General features: G+C 49.3%; 1 protein-coding gene across 1 annotated transcript in view; it reads right to left on the bottom strand.

Annotated features, from left to right (window-relative positions):
* Nucleotides 1-21,092, bottom strand: part of PCDH19 (protocadherin 19) — a 61,531-nt gene that overhangs the window by 13,983 nt on the left and 26,456 nt on the right. Inside the window, exons 3-4 of the mRNA XM_066182232.1 lie at nt 20,937-20,995; nt 17,335-17,504 (exon numbers count right to left, since the gene is read on the bottom strand). Coding sequence (XP_066038329.1) covers nt 17,335-17,504; nt 20,937-20,995 — 229 coding nt within the window. The remainder of the gene's footprint in view (nt 1-17,334; nt 17,505-20,936; nt 20,996-21,092) is intronic.

Here is a 21,092-nt window from a genome sequence, read left to right as displayed (position 1 = left end):
AAATTATTACTCTCTCCTATTCAAAATCAGGCATCGGTCAGAAAACGGCAACTCAACGATTCTGATAAAAATCCAACAAGGCAGAAATTACAGTTGGGGGAGATAAGAAGCAATTCCTGGCTGCCTGCACTGGGCCAACTCCTGGCCCTGCGCCTGCCAGAGCACATCCCTGCCCTCTCCTCGGGGGGCTCACGGTTAATGTCTTACTTCAGCCAGCACCTCCCTTGGCCGGGACAAAACAGAACAAGCCATCCTGCTCCTGCTCCTGCTCCTGCAGGGGTTTGAAAGGCCAGGGTGCTGTGGGGAGGCTGCCTGCCCCCTCCTCCTGCCACCCTCCCAGCACTGCTCTCCCTTCCCTGCGAGGTTTCTGGTGGCTCCACACAACAAGTGAGAAATAAAGGAGCCGAGGTTATAAACGCTGATACATAATTTACTCCTATTATCAAGATTAAACACATCTTTGCATGCTTAGCATAAAACAACTGCCTTTCCCCAGATTTCTCAAGGACATGCATAAACTTCATTATTATCTAAATAATCAAAAGAGTATTTCAATAGAATATTTAACTGTCTGCCTACTGGAAACTCACAGCCTTAATCTAACACTGATCCTCTGTTGTCCTTCATGTAAATATTGTTGGGACGTCAGCCAAAGCCTAGGGAAGTGAGCTTCATCTTGGTGGATGGGAATCTCTCGTGTCAGATACAGTCAGCCTGACTAATGAGACCTACAGCTTGCCAAAACCTACAGCCTCGCTGTCTGTTCCAGCCATTGAGCGCGCTCAGAAACCCAGTGGCACCAGCCCAGCAGTCTACAGATCCCAATCAACTATCAATAGCTTAAGTGTAAGTGATTGTGTATGAAGTACGAGCCAAATGTGTTTCCTTTTTCAGTTTTAGGACCTTCAGTATTGTTATTGCACCAGTAATGCTTGCACGGAATTAATCATAGACGTACCCACAAGGCAAAACATTATGAGAAGCTCTTTGTACTTTCTAAAAGTGTGCAGCTCTGAAGAGTGGAGGGAGCTGGAAGGCTTCCCAGCACAATGGGGCGTTCCCCATCATCAAGAGAGAGCTAGGGAATTTTACGCCTTTTCTTAAAAAACCGCAATGTTGGTTGCTGGCCATCTCTCATCATGACATTGACCTCTCATGCCTCCACCCTGGAGCTCAGCATTATCCCCTCCCTGGCGCTCTACTTTGAGTCTTTTTCAGATGAACACGGAGGTTTTTCCATGCTGGTGGATCTTTACTCTCAAGTACAGGGATGTTCCACGACGAGATGTTTGCCTAGGGGGCGGGTGCCTCAGAAAATCCCACAGGGACGTGGGACAGCCACAGGGACAGGTCTGCAAAAGCTGCTCTACACTGTCCAGCACCCAAGAGAGCCTGACCCAGCACCATGACTCACAGGGACACTCCTGTTTTCTCTGCATGGAGCTACGGAGAGGGCTCAAAGCAGGCTCCAGCTCCACACCAACCAGGGATAATGGCAATGCCAGGGAAATTCAAGGGCAATGCCAGCTGTGGGTTACACTGGCCCTGGGGCCAACAGAAGAGATGATAGAATTGCCAAAATCTGAGAATCTGATCCATGTAATTGGACAAAACTTTGTTCTGGCAATCAGTTTACCTTCATTAATCCAAAGGGCAGATACACATGCATGTAGAACTACTATAAGGTCAACGGTTGAATCCAAAACCTCATTACAGGCTTGGAGAAACGACTTTACCTGTGAGTCATGGACAAGCTCAATTCCAGCAATCCAGTGGGGTCCCATCCCGCCCCGCCCCATCCCGTTCCGTTGGCCCCACAGCCAAGGGGGTGAGATGGAGAACGAGCCCTGGAGTATGTCTGGGCTTGTCAACTGCAGAGCCACGGGGAGATGGCCGAACAACAGGAATGGAAAATATCTGTATTTTCGTGACCTGCACAAGCGCTGCAAGGAAAGCAGTCGGCTCCACAGCTCCAGCCCCCCTGGCCAAGCTGCTGCCAACCCACGGGCACCTGGGCAGTGGTTCTGAGTCCTGCCTGGGAGGCTGCACACCACACTGGGATCTTCCCACACAGCCCTTGCTGTGGCTCCAAGGCAGAGGTGGGAGGCCCCTGCTCCCCAGGATGGGCTGCTCCAGCTCTGCCCCAGCCTCTGCCAGCGCAGCCTCCAAGGATTTCTGGTTTCCCGAGGCACATTCCTGCAGCGCTGCCCCGAGGTCAGGCTGGATTGTGTTGGCTCCTGGCCCCAGTTCACGGGGCTGTCAGCAAAACTGCGCCACAGCATCGTTACTCCTGGTGATGGTGTGACAGACAGACAGAGCCCAGCTGGATTTTCAAAACCTAAGCACTTTGCAACACTGACAGGCAGGAAAAAAACAACCACCAACCCACAACCCTCTCAGTCTGAGCAGGTTTTATCTGGAAATACCCAAAGCTAGTCAGTATAAGACCCCACAAAGTCATTCCTCCTGAACCACCTTCCTGACCAAACCTTTTAAGTGTCACTGGGAAATAAAGAGCGATAGGTACCAGCCCCAGCCGGCGTTACCTGATTAGTCTGGTCCCCACCACATCCTCAACACCGCCCTCCTTCAAAGGGATAAAGCAAGGCTGAAATGACTGATGTAATTGGTGCTTTCAGACAGAGTTAGCACAAGGAGAAGAGTCAAGTTCATTACCCTGGAGTCCAGCACGGGGCCGCAGCTACAAAGAGGATGCAGCCAGTGCTGGGGCCAAGCCTCTTGTTCCACAGAGATGCCCCACGAGCGGGTGGGCTCGACCCCAGCGTGCCCCTCTGCAGTGGAATCAGCCCTGAATCTCCCCCTGGGCACAAGGAGGAGGATGCAGAGGGAAGGCAGGCAGCACAGTCCTGCAGCAATTCCGCTGGAGCCTCCCTACAGGGAGGACCCACCCTGGCTGTCTGCGGCACAAGGATGTAATGCTGCCTCCCCGCCACTGCACGCTCGCCTCGCTGCTGAAACACTTACACATGCAGCATGCATTAGAATTAAAAAACCATTAAACCTCGGAAAGGAAAAACTTTGACAGGATGCGTAATATACTAAGTATAATTAATTAAATTGGATGAGGCACTGGGGGACGGAGAGAAGAGTGGATGGAGACTGTTCTTGGAAAAGGGATGGTAATGCACTAATGTTCAGTGTGTGCCATTAAAAAACAGCCTTGGAAGAGGCGAGGATGAGCGACAGGGGCTTCCAGAGATGGCACCAGCCAGTTGGGCACCTCGGATGAGCAGCAAAAGAGGCAACAGAGTAAAATGTGGCCAATTACAGCCCTAAAAAAAATTATAACGAGGGCGGAAAAGGCACAAGAGAGCTGGAAAAGCAGAAATGGCAGCAGGTTGCTAAACAGCAGTGCCCTACCAGTGACAGCCTCCTCCAGAGAGCTGCTCTCACCCACCCCACCAGGGCACAGACACCAGAGCACCTTCACCCACCAGCTCCAGGCTCCACGGGGCCGGCACAGGTGAGAGGGGATTCACCCTGGAAAGCATCTGGCTCTCTGTGGGATTATTCTCCAGGTGTTTGTAAATCCAGGTGCAGTTCCTTAGAGTGGGTAGCACCCTGCTGCATCCATCCATCCATCCCCTTCCCAGTGCCCGAGGTGGGTGGGAAGCAGCAACCAAAGATGGGGCCAGGGTGGGAGCATCTAAGGCAGCCCCAGTCAGCACAGCAGGCACAACGTGATGAGACAGGCACAGTCTGGCTGTTCAGCAGGACAAAGTTTTAACAGGCTTAACAACAGCATCAGCACTGATCATTAGGCAATTACAACTGCTGAAAGTTGACAAAGCACCAGGACCAAATGAATTATCTCCCCAAATCCTGCAGGCAGGAGCATGGAAAAGAGAAAAGTCACTGTCAACAGCCTCTGATAGCTCACTGGGTGCAGTGCAGTAACTGAAAACTAAAGGGCTGTTCATTTACTTGCTGTTTTGAGAGATGAAAGGGAAAGGCCAGGAAATGAGATCTTCAAAAATATTCTCATCACTGGGGGAGTGGTGGGAGGGAAGGTCCTGGAAACACTGATACAGCCAGGATTGCTCAGCGCCTGGGGACATCTGATTCAGAGGAAGGGACTGCGTGTGTTTGGAAAGGGAAGGCAGATTTTGGCTGGGGGAGTTCTCTCCTGAATCATCCCCAGCGTTACTTGCTCAGCTCTGCACATTCCTGCACCGGCCAAGGGGACAGTCGTGAGCTCCTCCTGAGGATGTGCCAAAATCCAGTGCCCCAGGGATCTGCAGAGCTCAATCCATGCAGGAACCACGGTGACTCCCTGCTCTCTCCCCTGCAAAGCGCGGGATGCTCAGCCCTTGTCATGCTGTGCTCCTCAAGCACAGCCCTTCACTCTGAGTGACTAGGCACGCTTTTCCGAAAAACATGCAAATGTGATTTAAAGACTCTAAGTGATACAGAATATATCACATCCCTTGGGAACCTGTTCCAGGGGGTAATTATTCTAATTCCTAAAATCATGCATCTCATTTGCAGCTGGAATTTTCCAAGGCAAACCTCGATCTCCCAAGGCTCAGTCTTGTTCACTGAATTAAGGAGATGCTCAGCAGCAGAGATCTGTTCCCTCAGCTCACTTCTGAACGCAAGCTTAGATGACCAATGTCTCCAGCAAGGTTCAGAGCACGTCCCCCGAGGACGCCATCTCTCTCAGGTCCTATTTCAAGCCCAGTGGTCTCAGCTCAAAGAATCCTGGCACATTCAAAAGGCTTTGAGCGAGGTCCTAAATCTCCAGACACGTGTTTGGTGAAAGCCAATTTGTTCACCTATACCCAAAAGCTCCTGAACAGTGTCCAGAAAGCCAGGGGACATGTCTGCACTGACAAGGCATCTCCTCCTCCACCTGCTTGCCATAGCTCAGTGCTCCCTGCAAGGCAAGGCTGCCCAAAGAAGGGCTGCTGTGGATTTTTACAGTGAATTAATTTAACACATCCACCTAGTAACAATGGAGGAACACTGACAAAGCAGAGGTCAGGCAATGGGGGAATTGCAGGTAGAATTGTTAATTTTAATTACTTGTCTTCATTAAGATGAGGTTTCTGGATCCTACGGTGATGACTAATGGGTCAAAATATTTGCATGAGTGAATATACTTCTGGTAAAGGGTGGAAGAGACACGGAATTTTTTTTTTGGATTTTACAGGGGCTTTTCCACCACATGATGCAGAGAATTCCCAGAACCCAGCAGCGTACCAGAGGGGAGCAATCCATAGGTGCAAGATAGACACTTTTATGAGGCACAGAAGTGCCCAGAAAAAGCAGAACAAGGTGGAAGTAAGCGACAAACAAGGTAAAACACAGGTTATACTTGAGCTGTTTGTTTCTCCTTGGCACTTGAATGAGTTGCAATACAAGCATCAGGGCTACCTGTGCCCCTGACAGCACTGAAAGGAAACAAAAGTTTGGAACAAGCCTAACACATTCAATTTGCCTGAATAATTCAGGCTGCTGAGTTATCATGTGCTTCATGGCCTGTCATCGAGAAGAGCTGTACTGCACAGGAAAGGTCTGTAAATCAATGCATCTGGGGGACCAAAACTCATCAGGGAGCAGCTGCAAAAGCAGCGCCTGTCAGAACAGATGCAGGACATGGAAGTCACCCGGAGAGCGCTGCCAGGCACTCGGCATTCCCGGGCTCCAGGGGTGGCTCCCTGGGAGCCTGCCACACGACACACAGCAGGGCACCCCGAGCACACAGCTCGCACTGAAGCCTGCTGGTGAGCAGCAGTGTCAGCGGCACAAATAACAAATAAAGGGGCTACAGGAGAGCAGGAGGGGACTTTTGGCATGGGAGCGGAGTGATAGGGCAAGGGGGAATAGCTTTAGACTCCCAGGTTGGATAAGACATTAGGAATTTCTCCTGTACTGGTGAGGGCACACACCTTGACTGCTGTGTCCAGCTCTGGGTGTCTCAGTTTAGGAAGGACATTGAGACTCTTGAGAGCATCCAGATGAGGCAACGAGGCTGGTGAGGGGCTGGGAACACAAACCCTGTGAAGAACGACTGAGGGAGCTGGGGCTGTTTATCCTGGAGAAAAGGAGACACAGAGGTGACCTGATCACTCTCCACAACTCCCTGAAAGGTGGCTGTAGCCAGGTGGGGTCGGTCTCTTTCTCCAGGCAGCACTGACAGAAGGAGAGGATACAGTCTCAGGCTGTGCCAAGGGAAATATAGGTTGGATATCAGGAAAAAGTGGTTTACAGAAAGAGTGACAAAGTACTGGAATAGTCTGCCCAGGGAAATGGTGGAGTCACCATCCCTGGATGTGTTTATAAAAAGACTGGATGTGGCACTCAGTGCCAGGGTTTAGTTAGGGTGTTAGGGATGGGTTGGACTCGATGATCTTGAAGGTCTCTTCCAACCCTGTGTGATTCTGTGATTCTGTGAGTTAATTCTTTACTGTGAGGGCAGCGAGACCCTGGCACAGGCTGCCCAGAGAAGCTGAGGGTGCCTCCCTCCTGGAAGCGTCCAAGGTCAGGCTGGATGGGGCTCTGAGAAACATGGGATAGTGGAAGGTGTGCCTGCCCATTGCAGGGGAGTTGGAAATAGATGATCTGTAAGGTCCCTTCCAACCCAAACCATTCTGTGATGATGATGATGATGACGATGGACTGGTAAACACAGAGAGTAAAAAATAAATCAAAGCCCAGCATACACATAGCAACCTTCCAGGACACACCTGAGTGTGCCTGACTCTCCTCAAAAGCATTTATACCTTCCAATAATGCAGCTACTGTTCCAAAAAAAAACACCTTCTGCGACAGTTCCTGAATTACCACTACGCACAGTTTTAACTTCAGGTTCCTAGCCAAATTCCTCTTCCCACACAAGAGCTGCCCCTTTCTAACTTCTCACCAAGCTGTACCTAATCCAGGATCACAGGTAGTTGAGTTGAGAAGGTTCCTCTCCTGGGGCAAATCCGGAGGCTCTTCGCCTGCCTTGGGAGCCCTTTGCCTGCTGAAGGAGCTGCCTGGGAACGTGCCCGAGCAGGCGAGGCAGCTCCTCCTCTGCCTCATCTCTACACTGAAGCCAACACTTCCAAGGCAGTCAGAGGAAATCAAGTGCTCGACCTATTTTGGTTTGCAAGAGATGAGGACACCCACCTCCCTTGGCTCCTCGCAAAAACTTCCAACCGACACTCTTCACTCTTTCATTTTTCACATAAAACAGCACAGGAACAACCACAAAACCTGCTCTCTTCTCCAGCACGCACCCAAGCAGAGCCAAGGCTTCTCCCCGGGAAATGCCAGAAGCTCCTCGCCTTTCACCCCCACCTGCTGCAGGTCCTCAGCACGCCAGAGGACGTGGCACCCCACGTCCCTGCCTGGAGGGACTCTCCTGTGACTGTCTCCACACTGCGGGAATGCATTTCCCACACCCAGCAAGTGTTTTCCGTAAGTTTAAGGCTCACCCCTTGCATTTCTTACAAGGTAAAGAACCCAGAAAGTTCTTCGCTGTTCTGACAGTGGTTGGCTCAGGGCCAAGAGAGAAAAGCCTGTTGGACCTTGTCACCGTCCTTCAAATCCTTCAAGCCAAACTGTCCCTCCTAAAACATCCAGTATTTAGGAAGGAGCACAAAGGGCTAGAGGGCTTTTTGGAGTGTTTCCAGCAGGGTGTCAGATGTTTTTTTTGGACACCTGTGCACGGCTTTTCTTTTGTTTTCTGTAACGTTTGTTATTTTTCACTTATTAAACCTTTTACTTTACAAAACACCTCCGAAGAGCAGTCTGGCCAAAATTATTTCAATCTGCAAGGGCTGGGCCCTCAGAGGTTGACACATTTACAGGTGGTTCAGAACACTCTGGCCAGGTGTTAACCTGTATCACCACACCTCCAGCCCTGTGCCAGGGCGGCTCTGCGGCGCTTCCCCGGCATTCAAGGTAGCATCTGTGGTGAAATCTCACCAAATGATCCAAGATAGTTTTCTCCAGCTGGGACTGATTGAATATAGCCTGGGCACCGGATGATGTGGGAAATCAGTCGTAGCCGAGCACAAATTGCATGCATAGAGGTAATTACTGCAGCACAAGGTTGGTAGCACCACTACCCACATGACAGTATATCTCAGCAATTTTCATTTCCTATTGCTTCCATTCAGAGAGGGGGTTTTTCATCTTTTTTTTTTTTTTTTCTTTTTTCCTTTTTGTTTTTTTCCTGTGGTTCAATTTATACTCCTTTTCCTGCAGGGACTGATGTTAACCCAGGATTTCTTTGGGATAAAGCTCGGGTTTCACTACAACCAGCCATTCCACACGCCCAGATGTCCCCCTATTTATGATACCCAGACCACAAACCTGACCCACCTCGACCCAACTCCACTGCCCTGCCCCAGGTGTGACTGTCACTGCCCAAAGGTGAGGTGACAGAGCGGGGACCACCTGTCACCTGCTGCCATGTGCCAGCTCCCCCAGCCAGCTGTGGATCTTGGTAGTGAAACACAACGTGCTGGCAGCCAACGAAGCCAGTTACAAAGCAAGTTGTTCTCCACGCTTGGAAAAGGGTGAAATGCAGCAAGGAAAATGGAACAAAAAGGGGTTTCTGCTGAAAAGTAAAAACACTACGAGAGGTAATGCTGAGAGTGGGGAAGCTGATCACTACCATTACAGATACTCAAAAACAGGGGCCACATTACATGCACCGTGATTATACACATCGTGGCTTAGATCTGTAATAACATCCGCCATAAAGAAATTATTTTCCAAACAGACACAGGGGTTAAATGCAGGATGAAAGGGGAAATGACTGTGCAAAGGCAACACACACCCAGCCAGAGCCTGGCACAGCCCACGCTCCTGCTCCCCAGCTCACCCGCTCCCCACGTACCTGCGTGCACCGGGAGGAACGGCTGCCAAACCTCTTAATAATTCTGTGACCCATTTAAAACTATCTAGTCTTACATTCACATATGCTGTATGAGAAATAAAATATAGCACTCACGGGTTTTGAGTGGCAGCGCTTCCCTCAAGACAGATAAAAGCTGCGAGTTCTCTCTGCTGTTTTGGTGCCAATTATTACGGAGTTTTGACTTATATATTATTACATAGATCATTTAGTAAAACAACCTACATACAAACCCAGTGGTGTGTCTCCCTTCAGCAGATATCTGCAGGAACTGGAGCAGTTCAGACACTCACCCGTATCACCATATTTTGGAGAGGGGTGGGCTCCTTCCCCTGCACCCAGGGGAGACACAGTCCCTGCCCTACAGCTCTCTGCAGCATGCAGCCTAATTAACAGAGGTCCAAACAATTTATCGTTATCACACATGCAAATGTAATCACACCACGTTCTGGAGGGAAAAACAACAGGCACCCAACTTGTGGCAGCCCCTCTGGAGATGCTGGTTGACACCTGAAGGCCCCAGGTACCGTGGCAGGGTTTCACCTGCTGGAGCTCACCTGTGCCCCAAAAGCTGCCCCAAACCCGCAGGGCTGTGTCCCTGCCCCGCAGAGCCGGGGTCACTGCGCTGCTCCTGCTGATTATCCCTTTAATAAAGGGCCCTGTATTTTCCAGTGGCTGAGAAACTGATGCGGGTTGCCATGGTAAGCACACACTTTCCCATTTAGCAGAATAATAGGCAGCTTTGTATAATTCACTGATTTCAGATGATTTCTCACCCCGAGCGCAAGTCGCTCAAGTTACATAAGTCACCTGTTGTTTAGTCAATCTGGCAATTTTAATTAGAATAAATTTTTATGATTCCTCTTTGCAACACTTAGAGCAGCTCTGCCACCAGAATGCCGAGATGTCTGTAAATTATACGGGCCCCAATCACATCTTTTTTTTTTTGCCGTTTTAATTACAGTAACATTGCAGCATTAATCATGTAAGCCTGTGTTAAACAAGTAACAGCCATCCTCTATCATAATTAAAAAGAAAGGCCAAGCAAACAGGAGCTCTGGAGTTTACCATATTTTCCCTGAAAATTATATTTTAACTTAAGAGTTTCACAAACAGTAGTTTTATTTGGCTCTAATTAGTGCTGTGAAGGAAACACCAAAAGGTTAATAAGGGATGGTTAGTTTGTAATGCAAGTTTCCCGGTGCCAGCCCCAGCAGTTCAGTCTGTTTTCAGAGTCATTAACGATGTAGATTGATTACAGGAGGAGACTGGGAAGTGCTGGCTTGCTGCGTTAGCAGAAGGTTTGGTCTTATTCATATACCTTCCCTACTGTTAAATCTGATGGCCATTACCTTGACCACTTGGCCAGTCTTAACTGCTGTGAGAAGGAAAGTGTTAAAGGTTTCCTTAGAAGTTACTGGCAAAGGAGGAAAGGAGGCCATGTGAGCCTTTTTTTGCCTTGTTTGTAAGGCAATAGGAAGCTGCAAGCTTGCCTGAACCGTTTATTTATCTTAAAACATCTTAAAATCCAAGTATTGGATAGTGGTTCTGGAAAAGGAGGATTTGGAAGAGCCAGGGTTAAAACCACCCCATCTTCAGCCGAACCCTGAGACAAAGATCTTCTCTGCAAAGGTTCTCCTTGAGCTGGAGTTTAGGAACAGTTAACAAAACCAAGCAGAAATAGAAGCTGAGATTCTCTAATCTGAAATACCTCTTCTTCGTATCTCCTATAAATTGCTCTCCAGTCACCCAGCAAAAATATGGGTAAGCAATGACTGAATTTGACAAAATCTCATTAAAAAGTACAATAAAACAGTTGAAACTCTCCAACTTTCTGGGCTGATCATTCATCCATTACAAACCTACACAACAGGGCATGGATTCAAGTTTTAATTCTCCTCTGCAAGTTGCCAAAATGTTCACATCTGGTGAGTGTTCTCTGTGCTTGGGGGGGGGGGGAAACTTGAGGATCTAAAGGTTATAACTCCCATGACCCTGAATAGAGTAACTTCAGTGACGAAGACTCTGCAAGAACTATCTTTGAACGAACCTGAAAACTGAAGGAAGAGTGCCAGGAATGTGGGATACAGAAGAATGCTTCCTATGCAAACAAAGGACGTTGCACATCTGTTTGTTATTTAGTTCTGCCTGTTGCAAAGAGGGACTGGCCGCACTTATTGCTAGAGAGATGACTTCAGTGTCACCCCTGCCCTCCAGCACTCTCCAGCAAGGATTTCTCCAAGCTGTGCTCAGGGTTACTAAGAAACTAAGGGAGAGCAGCACAAGGGATCTGTCCGTGCCAACTAGCAAGTCCATGCCTGGATTAAACCTCCTGAAGTGACCACAGCAAGTCCATGCCTGGATTAAACCTCCTGAGGTGACCACAGCAAGTCCAGGCATGGATTAAACCTCCTGAAGTGACCACAGCAAGTCCAGGCATGGATTAAACCTCTTGAGGTGACCACAGCCCTGCTCTGCTGCGATGTGGCACGGAAGTGAAGGGATCTGAGCTTGAAGCTGTCCCTCTGTCCAGTTCTGCCTGTCCACATTGTCCTCTGAAGAAGAAGCTGAGTCACATTCAATGGTCTAACAAAAGATATTACAACCTTCCACTGTCCTGGATAGGAAATGTCAGCAGGAGCTGACAGGGGAGGATGGGGAGAGCGTGGACAAAAGCATCAGTAACCTCCACACGGAGCTGACTGAGATGCTCAACACGCAATCATTTAAAAGTGTGGGAATCATGAGACAATCAGCTCCTCTTCCCATAGACCAGCTTACCCACTCGTCAGAAAAATCCTTCTTGGGGCTTTCCAAGTGCTGTGAGAAGCTGATTGCTTCCCCCCAGGCTGGCCACTGCAGGAGCACCACTGAGCTGACTGAGGCTGCTTTACCAGAGCCGTGCAATAATACAGAAATCAGAGGAGCTGTAATAATTGACACCGCCCTGTAAAGAAAGCTTACAGCATTTATCCATCTTAAAGGGTTTGCTGTCACTCACGTATGAATGTTGTACTTTATGTCTTGTGCTGCATATATGAATACAAGAAAGTAGGTACTTTTATTAATTTGTCGAAACTTCCAGAGAAATGCAGCCTCCAAAGCCGTACGATGTGTCACTTAGGTCTTTATGTGCGTGCAGCTCTCCAGAAAGGCTTTTCTGCAGAGTGAAAGGGGGTTGTAGGTAGAACGACTGCTGGAAATCAGCTTAAAAAAAAAAAATCAACAGTTTCTAATACCTGTGTTTGCCTCCCATTAATACCATTAGTCATGTTCTCAATTCACAACTGAAATACACCCAGATACTATGGAGATGAGCAGAAGAACCAATTGGAATATTCCAGATAATGATGATGCACGTGAATAACTTGGGATGCAACCAGCAAGAAAAGTTTCAGTGAATATCATGGGCCCATTTCTCCTTTACATCCAAATCTTATCTCTATATGGCGTGATAGTATAAAGAAGGCTTAACATAACTATTTAAATATAACCCATTTCTATTCAAAGAACCCTTCATCTTGCTGGAGTTTATGGGACTCAGATACAATTAAATCTCCCCTGTGAGCAAAGTTACACAGATGTGGAAAATGTATGCAGGATCAGGTCTTTCCAGATGACATTTCACGTGAACCTTTACTGCTGATCTGGCACCCGAAAAGTGGAAGTGATGCTTTTAGAAGCAATTCTCTGTAGAGATCCATTACTGACATTGCTTAAAACCCTCTCATTTTGACTTTAAAGCTTTTTCACTGTTTTATGGCTGTGGTGACTATTTCTAACACTGCCTTTTTAATGATTAGTGTGTGCTTATTATTTTCGTATTTTCTATTTTTATTTTTATCCTAAACAGTGAATCACTGCTTCATTGGACCAATGATTTTCTTCCTGTAATTGATGGCTAAAATACTGGCCAGCACTGGGAATTAAGATAAGTGTGAAATCTGTTGCTTCTAACATTAAAAACTCATATTCAAAATACTTCCTTTTCTGATTTCTATGCTGGCAAGAGCTCCTGTGACTTAGAGAGTAGGAGAATGGCTCTCGCTCAAGGCAAGGTGAAAAAGGCAGTAGAATACATTTAAGCATATCTAGGTGCTTGTGCACATCCACACAAAGAAAACAAGCCAAACCTGCACAAACACTATGATTGGAAGAGGGCAAAGGGATTTAAAGAAAAAAGTACCAGTATGAGCAAAACCAAGGGAGGAATAACTACCTGAATCACAAAACAGAGCATCCAGCCTCAAAGATGCTAATTCAGGTCCTGAGGGATCTAATCAACCCCTTTGTTGAAGTAGAGATAAAACTTTTTGACAGCAAACGCTTTCTGATAAAATGGAATTTTCAATTACCCTGCGAAACATCTGGTCCGGGCTGCCATTTCCAGGGAAAACCACCACCACCACCACCACAGTCTGCAGTGTTGGGAAACATTTCACGCTGAGATCTCCCCGTGTTGCTGGGAGGAACAGGTGTCAGCAGCTTCGAGCCCAAAGGCAGAGCTCCTGCCAACGCTGCCATCCCACACCACCATCCACAGGGGCAGCGAGCTGGTGGGGCCCTGCCCAGCAGCACCACACACCTCAGCTCCTCCTGGAAGCCAGGGGCTCCTCCAGTGCTGCACTTCCAGTCACTGGTGCACCAGGATATGGAGAAAATCCACCCCATCTTGGGGTGAAATTGGCCAAGACATGAAGGGGACCCCAGTGATGCCTTAAGCTTTAGCTTTCATATTTGCAGGTTCTGTGCTGCCCAGGGGAGCAGCTCTGAGCTCACAGTCAGTGTCACTCAGCTCTGCACACAGCAGGGACACAAAACAAATCCTTCTCCTGCTGCACACCAAGGACAACTCTCAGCCCAAAAGCACAAACAAGGGTGGGCTGAAGAGAGAAAACAAGCAGGATGGGACCTCACAGCCTGGAGCTGGAATTGGACAGTTAAACCCAAAGATGCAAATGGACCAAAACTTATAAAAATGTAAGATCTTGTGACCATTTGTCCATTTTGTGACCATTTTGTGACCTTGGGTGTAGCCCTGGTCATACCCTGTCCTGCCCAAGGTGTACCCTAAAGGCCTTCCAATAAATCCCTACTTTATTCTCTAGCTCTGTCCAGTCTCTGTTTCAGCTCAGCCTTCCCAAGGCATCACCAGGATTTAACCCCATCCTCCTGCAGACTTCTCCAGCCATCCCAAAACATCGCTGAGATCCAACAGCCACTTGAAAACGCCCCTCTCCCAAAGAAATCCATCTGGAAGTTCAGCCGAGGGGGCGTAGTTAGGAAGAGAGTACATGTAAACTTCCAGCAGTGCTTGACACCTCCACAAATAAACAAACAATTAAACGGCAGCCAGGCAATCGAGGAAGGTGGAAAGGCACCAGTGCCCGCCTTCCTCTGCATCCCATTTGGTGTCAATTAGCAAGGGAAGGAAAACAATCCCGGGCTATAATGAACCCCAAATTGGGTACATATTAGAGCAATTAAAGCCATCTTTTCATCAGATGAATTTATAATCGATAATTAGGATCCTGAGGTAAAGAGGGACTGGGCAGAAGTCCTGCTCCCAAAATACACAATGTGGCCGAGCTCCAGGCAGTATTTCTGATGACCTGCTGCTACCCACTGAAGCTCAACACTCTCCACACTGTGGTTTGCCATTTTTCTGGGAGTCTAAGTCATTTCCAAAGGAGGAGAGAGGGCTCCTGCCAGCGGGACTGGCAGCTGGTGTCACTCCCACCCAAGACTGGCACCAGGAAAGTGAAACACCAGCAGCCCCCTGGAGCTGCCACACCTAAGGACTCACTACTGGTGTAAGAAGGCAAAGGAGCTTGGACCCATCCAAGCCCACCTCCCTCGGCAGGAAATGCAGCATCTCCGTAGGCAAAGGCTGGCCAGACAGGTCCACATGGACCACCCTGAGCCACCACAGAGGGGTCACCCCCTACTACCCAGCTACAAGGATTTCTGCCAACCTTGGCAGATCCAGGGTTACCCACTGAGCAGACAAAGACTCACAAATTATTGGGACAAAGCCTGAGAGCTGGCCACCCACGAGGGACTCGTGGTGTCACAAGCTGAGGTCCATGCCCAGCAGAGACTGACCACGGGGGGACCACGCCAGGCTCCCAGCCAGGAGATCATTACCATCAACGAGCAAACCCCAGCAAGAACTCCCCCACCCCATTTCTCTGGGATTATTTGAGATGAAGTTTGGGCAGGGACAAGCGAAAGCAAAGCACGGGTACATGAGCTGCCAGGCTGCTCTTCAGACAAGGACTCTGTGTTTGGAGCAGTAGACAGCCAACAGTCCTGCACATCCTTGTCAATGAATTTCTTGTGTTTCCTCCCCACCCTGCCACTCTGCCTCAAAATCAGGTAAAAATTACCAAGCCAAAACCACCGCTTTAATCATGTGGGAACTGCTGTTATCACCATCATCTCAGCATCTTGATTTTCCTGATTATTTTCTGCAGCTCCTGTTTGACAAATCAGCTCAGGCAACACTCTCTTTAACTTTTTTTCAGCTTCTGTGACAGCAACCACTCACTTCCACACCTGCGCTGGTCCTCTCATAGCTCCACCCTGATAACCTCACAGGGTTACCCCGAGCTCTTCCCACAGGACAGTGGGGGTCCTGCAGGACAGGAGAGCTGATTGTGGCACACCTGCCTGCAGGTGCAGCTGGATGGTAGTGCAGCACTGGCATGCTGCTTTCCTCCCAAAAACAAACCAGCCCCAGGAGCACCAAGCCCCTCGGCCACGGCAGGACCAGGAGGCACACAGGTTGCCTTCAGAAGTCACCTTCAGGAAAGACACCTGATTTTTGGGGTGTATTTTACACGCAGTGAGGAGCTCATGCGACAGTGGGCTGAACCATATTTACTTCCATCCGACTCCTCCCATGAGCTCTGCCTCCAACTCAGCCTCTTTAACTTATTTGCATTGTTATCAGAGCCAGCACGCAGACTTATCAGAAATGTAATCCCTGTAAAACCCTATCTGCAGTCCATTGAGATTGGGTTTTTTTGCTGAAGAAATGTGACAAAAAATTAACAGATGTTGCTCAGACCATTCACCAGGATGGGAATCAATTATGAGCGTTTTTGCTTCCACAGTCATCCCTTACTACAAATGCATCTTAGGAAACCCTCTCCTGATCGAAATGAAAAAGCATTTCTTTGTAATAGAAGAATAATAAATGATGGCTATCAGCCTGCATTCTCTGACACGGTGCTGGTCCGCGGAGAATTAAACTGCCACTGTACAGTTATATAAATGTTTAATTTTTTTCATCTTTGGCCACAGTAGGGTTGTCTGGAAATACATTATCGCTGCGGATGCCATCCCTCTCCAATTAGTGTGGCTGGCAGCATGGAATGTGTAGGTGACCTCTGTGTTCCCTTCCTGGTGGAGTCTTAGAGGGTTAACTACGGCCATTTAACAGACTCTATCGCGAATTAATACAGCGATCAGATTCTCTCCAGAAAAATCCCACACTCGGAGGCGCAGATGGCAAGAACTCTCTCTCCCCCGTTTGACTCTTTTATGACAGCACAACAAAGGCTTTTAATGATGTTTACCATGAATTGAGTTAAACAGCTGAAGACCAGTTCATAATCGCAGCGTTTTGTTTTCATATCCTTAAGTCTTTTAGCAGTGGGGCTTCCAGTTGAGCCTCAGCTACAGCTTATCTCAAGATATAGCCAAGTGCCCCGAGGCTCCCCCGCGCCAGAGCACCAAACTGCACTCGGGCTTCTTAATTGAAAAAGACAGGATGTTTGCATAGGATGTTTGCATCCCTCAGACATTAAAAGCGACATTCATGCCCAAGTACAAGCGACACTTGGGCTCAGCTGAACTCCTCTGACTTCCTTCCTCTAGCTAATACCAGTCTGATTTCAGAGCAGGACTTCATCCCTGTACACGGGGACGGTGAGAGCTGAAAGCTGCCACCTATGCAGGCAAAAAGATGCAAACCCTCGCTCACTGGTCTGAGCTAATCCCTCGTGGGATGCCTGACTAACTGCCTGCATGCTCTGCTGACCTTTGGGAAAGCTTCCTGGACAGTGCTGGCGTGTGAGCTCCAGAGCTGGGACAGCATGCTGGGAAGAGCACACACCCCGGGTGCTCCAGAGGGGAGCCGGGCAGGGACCAGCCCTGGGCACAGAGCCTCTAATTCCTCCCCTAATCCCAACTCCAGCGCTCACTCACTGTCAGGCAGATGCTCAGGGCCTTGGGTTTTCTACCTGTGAATAGAGGATAATCCCAGCTGCTCACTTACCTGGCAGGCGTGGCGTGAAGATTAATTTACACCTACCCAGCAGTGAGACGACGCGCCGCGGCACTATCCCCGGCAAGCACTAAGCATCCTCACTGCACACCCACCAGGGCAGCGCCAGAGCCACCAGATGGGGCATTTGGGGGGCCCTGGGCACCTCCCAGGGCACAGCAGTGCTCACCTTGCTCGGGGCCCTGGGAGCCCATGGAGGGGACGCTGGTGTTCAGCACATCGTTGACGGCCGTGTCGCAGTAGAGGCCGCGCTGCACGTCATGCTCGCTGTCCGTCTGGTCGCTCTCCTCGTGGCCACTGTCCTTCAGGCTGTTCCCCTCCAAGTCCTTGAACGTGGAGCTGCTGGGGAAACACAGCTGTCACTTACTGGGTGGGACAAGGTGGCACACAGCTCCTGACGGCGCTGCAGCGAGACCGGCGGGGAGGGCAGGTCCCTCAGCACCCAGTGACACTGCCCAGGCAGGGACAGCTGGGGCAGGCAGGGTGGGGTGGACACCCTCTGACGGGCACCTCTGCACCCCAAAACACGGCGTGCAGCCCGCAGCACCCCACAGGCTGCCCCTGCCCCTGGGGGTGGTGTCAGCCCGTGGGTTCCCTCAGGCTGCCGTGGGCCTTACGGACACTCAGAGCGGAGCAGGGGTTGAAATAAATATTTTAAAAATATACATTAAATTAGCTGTCTCCACAACTTGGCTCTCCCAAGTTGTACTACCTCATACCGAAGTTACGCAAGACCTAACCCCCACTTTTTAGGTCATAAGCCAACTCCTAATCACTTCAAGCTCAAACACAAAAGTCTTCCTGGAAACAGGAATGTCTTTTAATCACGATGATGCATTCTTGTTTTTAAAAATGAAGCAGTGATTCTGGGTCCAAGTTCATGCAGCTTTAAGGGAATCTGATACACAGATTGTATCAAACATCCCTGACAGCCTCTGCAAGCACAGCCACTGCTGGGAGGACCAAGGACTGAGCTGCTCACAGATTTCCCCCAAGGGCTGAGCAGCCCCAACAGCCCACGGAAGGCAGCCCCCAGGCCAGAGGGGTGGGAGAAGAGCAGCTCCTAAGAAGACAGGCTGAGAGAGCTGGGATTGTTCATCCTGGATAATGTTCTGGGAAGACCTTAGAGCCCCTTCCAGTTCCTAAAGGCAACTTATTAAAAGGAGTAACTTTTAATATGGGCAAATAGCGATAGGACACACAAAATAGAGGGAGAGTGACTTTTTACACAAGCTGGCAGTGACAGGACAAGGAGGAATGGTTTTGAATTGGAAGAAGAGAGACGAGATTTAGATATTTGAAAGAAATTCTTCCTTGTGAGTGGTGAGGCCCTGACACAGGATGCTCAGAGAAGCTGCGGCTGCCCCTGGATCCCTGGCAGTGCCCAAGGCCAGGTTGGACATTGGGGCTTGGAGCAACCTGGGACAGTGGAAGGTGTCCCTGCCCATGGCAGGGGTGGCACTGGGTGACCTCTTCCAACCCAAACCATTCTGTGATCCCATGAAGAGCTACATTCCTGGCTTCATTTGGGACCCCAGCACCCTGAGAGGAGCCATGCCCCAGGACACTGGGTTGCTGTGAGCAGCAGGGACACCTTGAGACACACCTGCCCCAGGTGGCACAGCCATGGGCGCATCCCTGGGGACACCCACCCTGTTCTCTTTCCACACCCAGCCTTGGCTTGGGAAATCTGCAACTCCTTGGGAGGATCCACCTGCACCCACTTCTCCAAACTTTCTCACTGGCTGATGTGGTGTGAAACGTCAGTGAAAGACGTGGCCTGGGCTTCAAAGCCCCAAAGAGATGGAGATTTTCATTACTTTGAAAAGCCCTTTTGTGTCTCCACGGAAACCAAGCAGACCACCTACCATCTGATGCTCTGGAAAAGCACACGAGGGGGGAGCTCTGAAATACATATAAATTGGTAAACCTTCAAACATTACCTTTTAAATAAAGATGTCCCTATTGAAGCCACCGACTTTGATTCCAGGTGACATCAAAGATTTTTAAGTTAAGAAAGCACTACAAATCTACAATTCATTTGTGTGCGTGCAGATGAGCGAGAGAGGCAGGCAGACAACACAGGAAAAGTACAAATAGATTAATTAAGTGCTGGATTTGAGGAGATTCACTCACCAAAGATAGCAGAGCTACAACATCTTCATAAAGGCAAAGGATGAAAATGATGCCACGGGATGTTACAGAAAATATTTTTTGTTCTCAGATGTCTGCACAGCACTCCTGGCTGTACCCGTTGTACTTTAGATACAAGACAAAGGTAGGAAGCAAGGGGAACCGCTGTCCTACACGGAGCTGCTGTTCGTAATGCACAGGCAGCCCACGTTACAAGGCATTTATCTTCCCCGCAGTGAGCCAGACCGTAATGCAGCAGCCACACACGACATGCTTCCGTGGCTGACACTTCTCTAAAGGATGGGCAGGTCTGGGGGAATCGGCGGCAGCAGCATTTCCCAAACAATACAGCCTCGGAGCAAGCCCCGCTGCGGCAGGCGGGAGAGCTGTTTGCCTTTATCTTAGGTGTGAACGAGGAAAGATTAATAGATTTGGGGTTTTGTTTTTTTTTTCAGCGTGCCTGAAGACTCTCTGGTGGGGAGCAGCGTGGCACAGGCCAGCCAACTCTCACAGTCACATTAACATCGTTAAACACCACGAGCCACGCAGGCAAATACACCTGCCCTTCGCCAGCTGAACCCGCCCGGCTCTAACAATGCGCTCGCAGCTCCCTCACCGCTCAGGTTTTTAAGATGTAAACAAATGGGATCTCAGCCAGGCAGATAATTGGATATTTTTACTGCTCAGATCAGATCTCAACAGTTCAGGGCCGGCTTCTGCTCTCTGTAAAACCCTTGGTTCAGTGGTGGTTTCTGCAGAGTCACCGAGCACAGCTGCGCCGGGCACAGGCACGGGAACGGGCATGGCTCGCTCCCCACGCACCTTGGGGAGAGGAGGGAGGTGGGCAAGGAGCTGCTGGCCCCATCCTGCACCCTCATCCTGTGCGGGGAGCTGGCCCTGCAGCTCCTGGTGAGAGTATGGATCGTGCTGTGTCAGTGCCCTTCCCAGGCAAGCGGCAAGCCCTGCCTCCTGCCCCTGGGGCGATGCTCACCCCTGGGTTAACACAGCCCGGTGGGGTTCAGCTGGGTAACTCCCAGAGACATTCCCTCACCGCTGCCAGGCTCTGAGGGTAGCAGTGTTTCACCCCAAGGGTTCCACTTCCCCAAGGGTAACTGCCAGGTTGCGCTTGAACTGATTGTTTGCTTCCACACGCCGAAAAGATCAGCCTAGCAAAGTGCTGCTTGCCTTGGTCTCCAAACTAAAACAGGGAGCTAGAACCATGAGCTGCATCCAACCCAATTACCTGCCCGCAAACAACTTGTTGTTTTGGTTTTTTTTTTTTTATTTCCCCGCCTCACGTGGCAGGGAGATCTCACCACCCAAATCTATCCTTTTATTCCTGTGCATTCAAATGGAATGAACTCTCAGAGTTTGAAAGTTGTCAGGGTAACAGCACTCCACTTACTGCACCTTCCCAGCATGAAGAGGCAAAAGAGAAGGAAAAAAAGTATTTCCTTTATTGCAAACCATGAGCAATGGGACTTAATGGGAAGCAAGTACTGTTTTAAAATCGAATAATTACTCTTAAAAAGTTTTGCATATTAAAACAAGAAAGTAGTATATAACGCAGTATGAAAGAACATTAAACCCTTGAGATTTGGCTGGGCAAAGCCAAGCCCTTCAAGCAAGCCTACGTACCTTTTTATTAAATGAGCTCTGCTGTTCACGTAGTTGGAATCAAAGGAGTAGTTTTCAGTCTGGAAGGAGGAAAAGAAAAGGGAGATGGTTACAAGTCTGATTTCTCCATGACTCGGAAGAGTCAGGTTTGCAGGGCCAGGACGAAACCCTGCAGGA

The sequence above is a fragment of the Chamaea fasciata genome, unplaced genomic scaffold, assembly GCF_029207755.1.
Source record: "Chamaea fasciata isolate MVZ Bird 193981 ecotype frontalis unplaced genomic scaffold, bChaFas1.0.hap1 SCAF_4, whole genome shotgun sequence".
NCBI classification, from domain to species: domain Eukaryota; kingdom Metazoa; phylum Chordata; class Aves; order Passeriformes; family Sylviidae; genus Chamaea; species Chamaea fasciata.
Note: the sequence above shows the minus strand (reverse complement) of the source record. Positions and strands in the feature narration are given on the sequence as shown.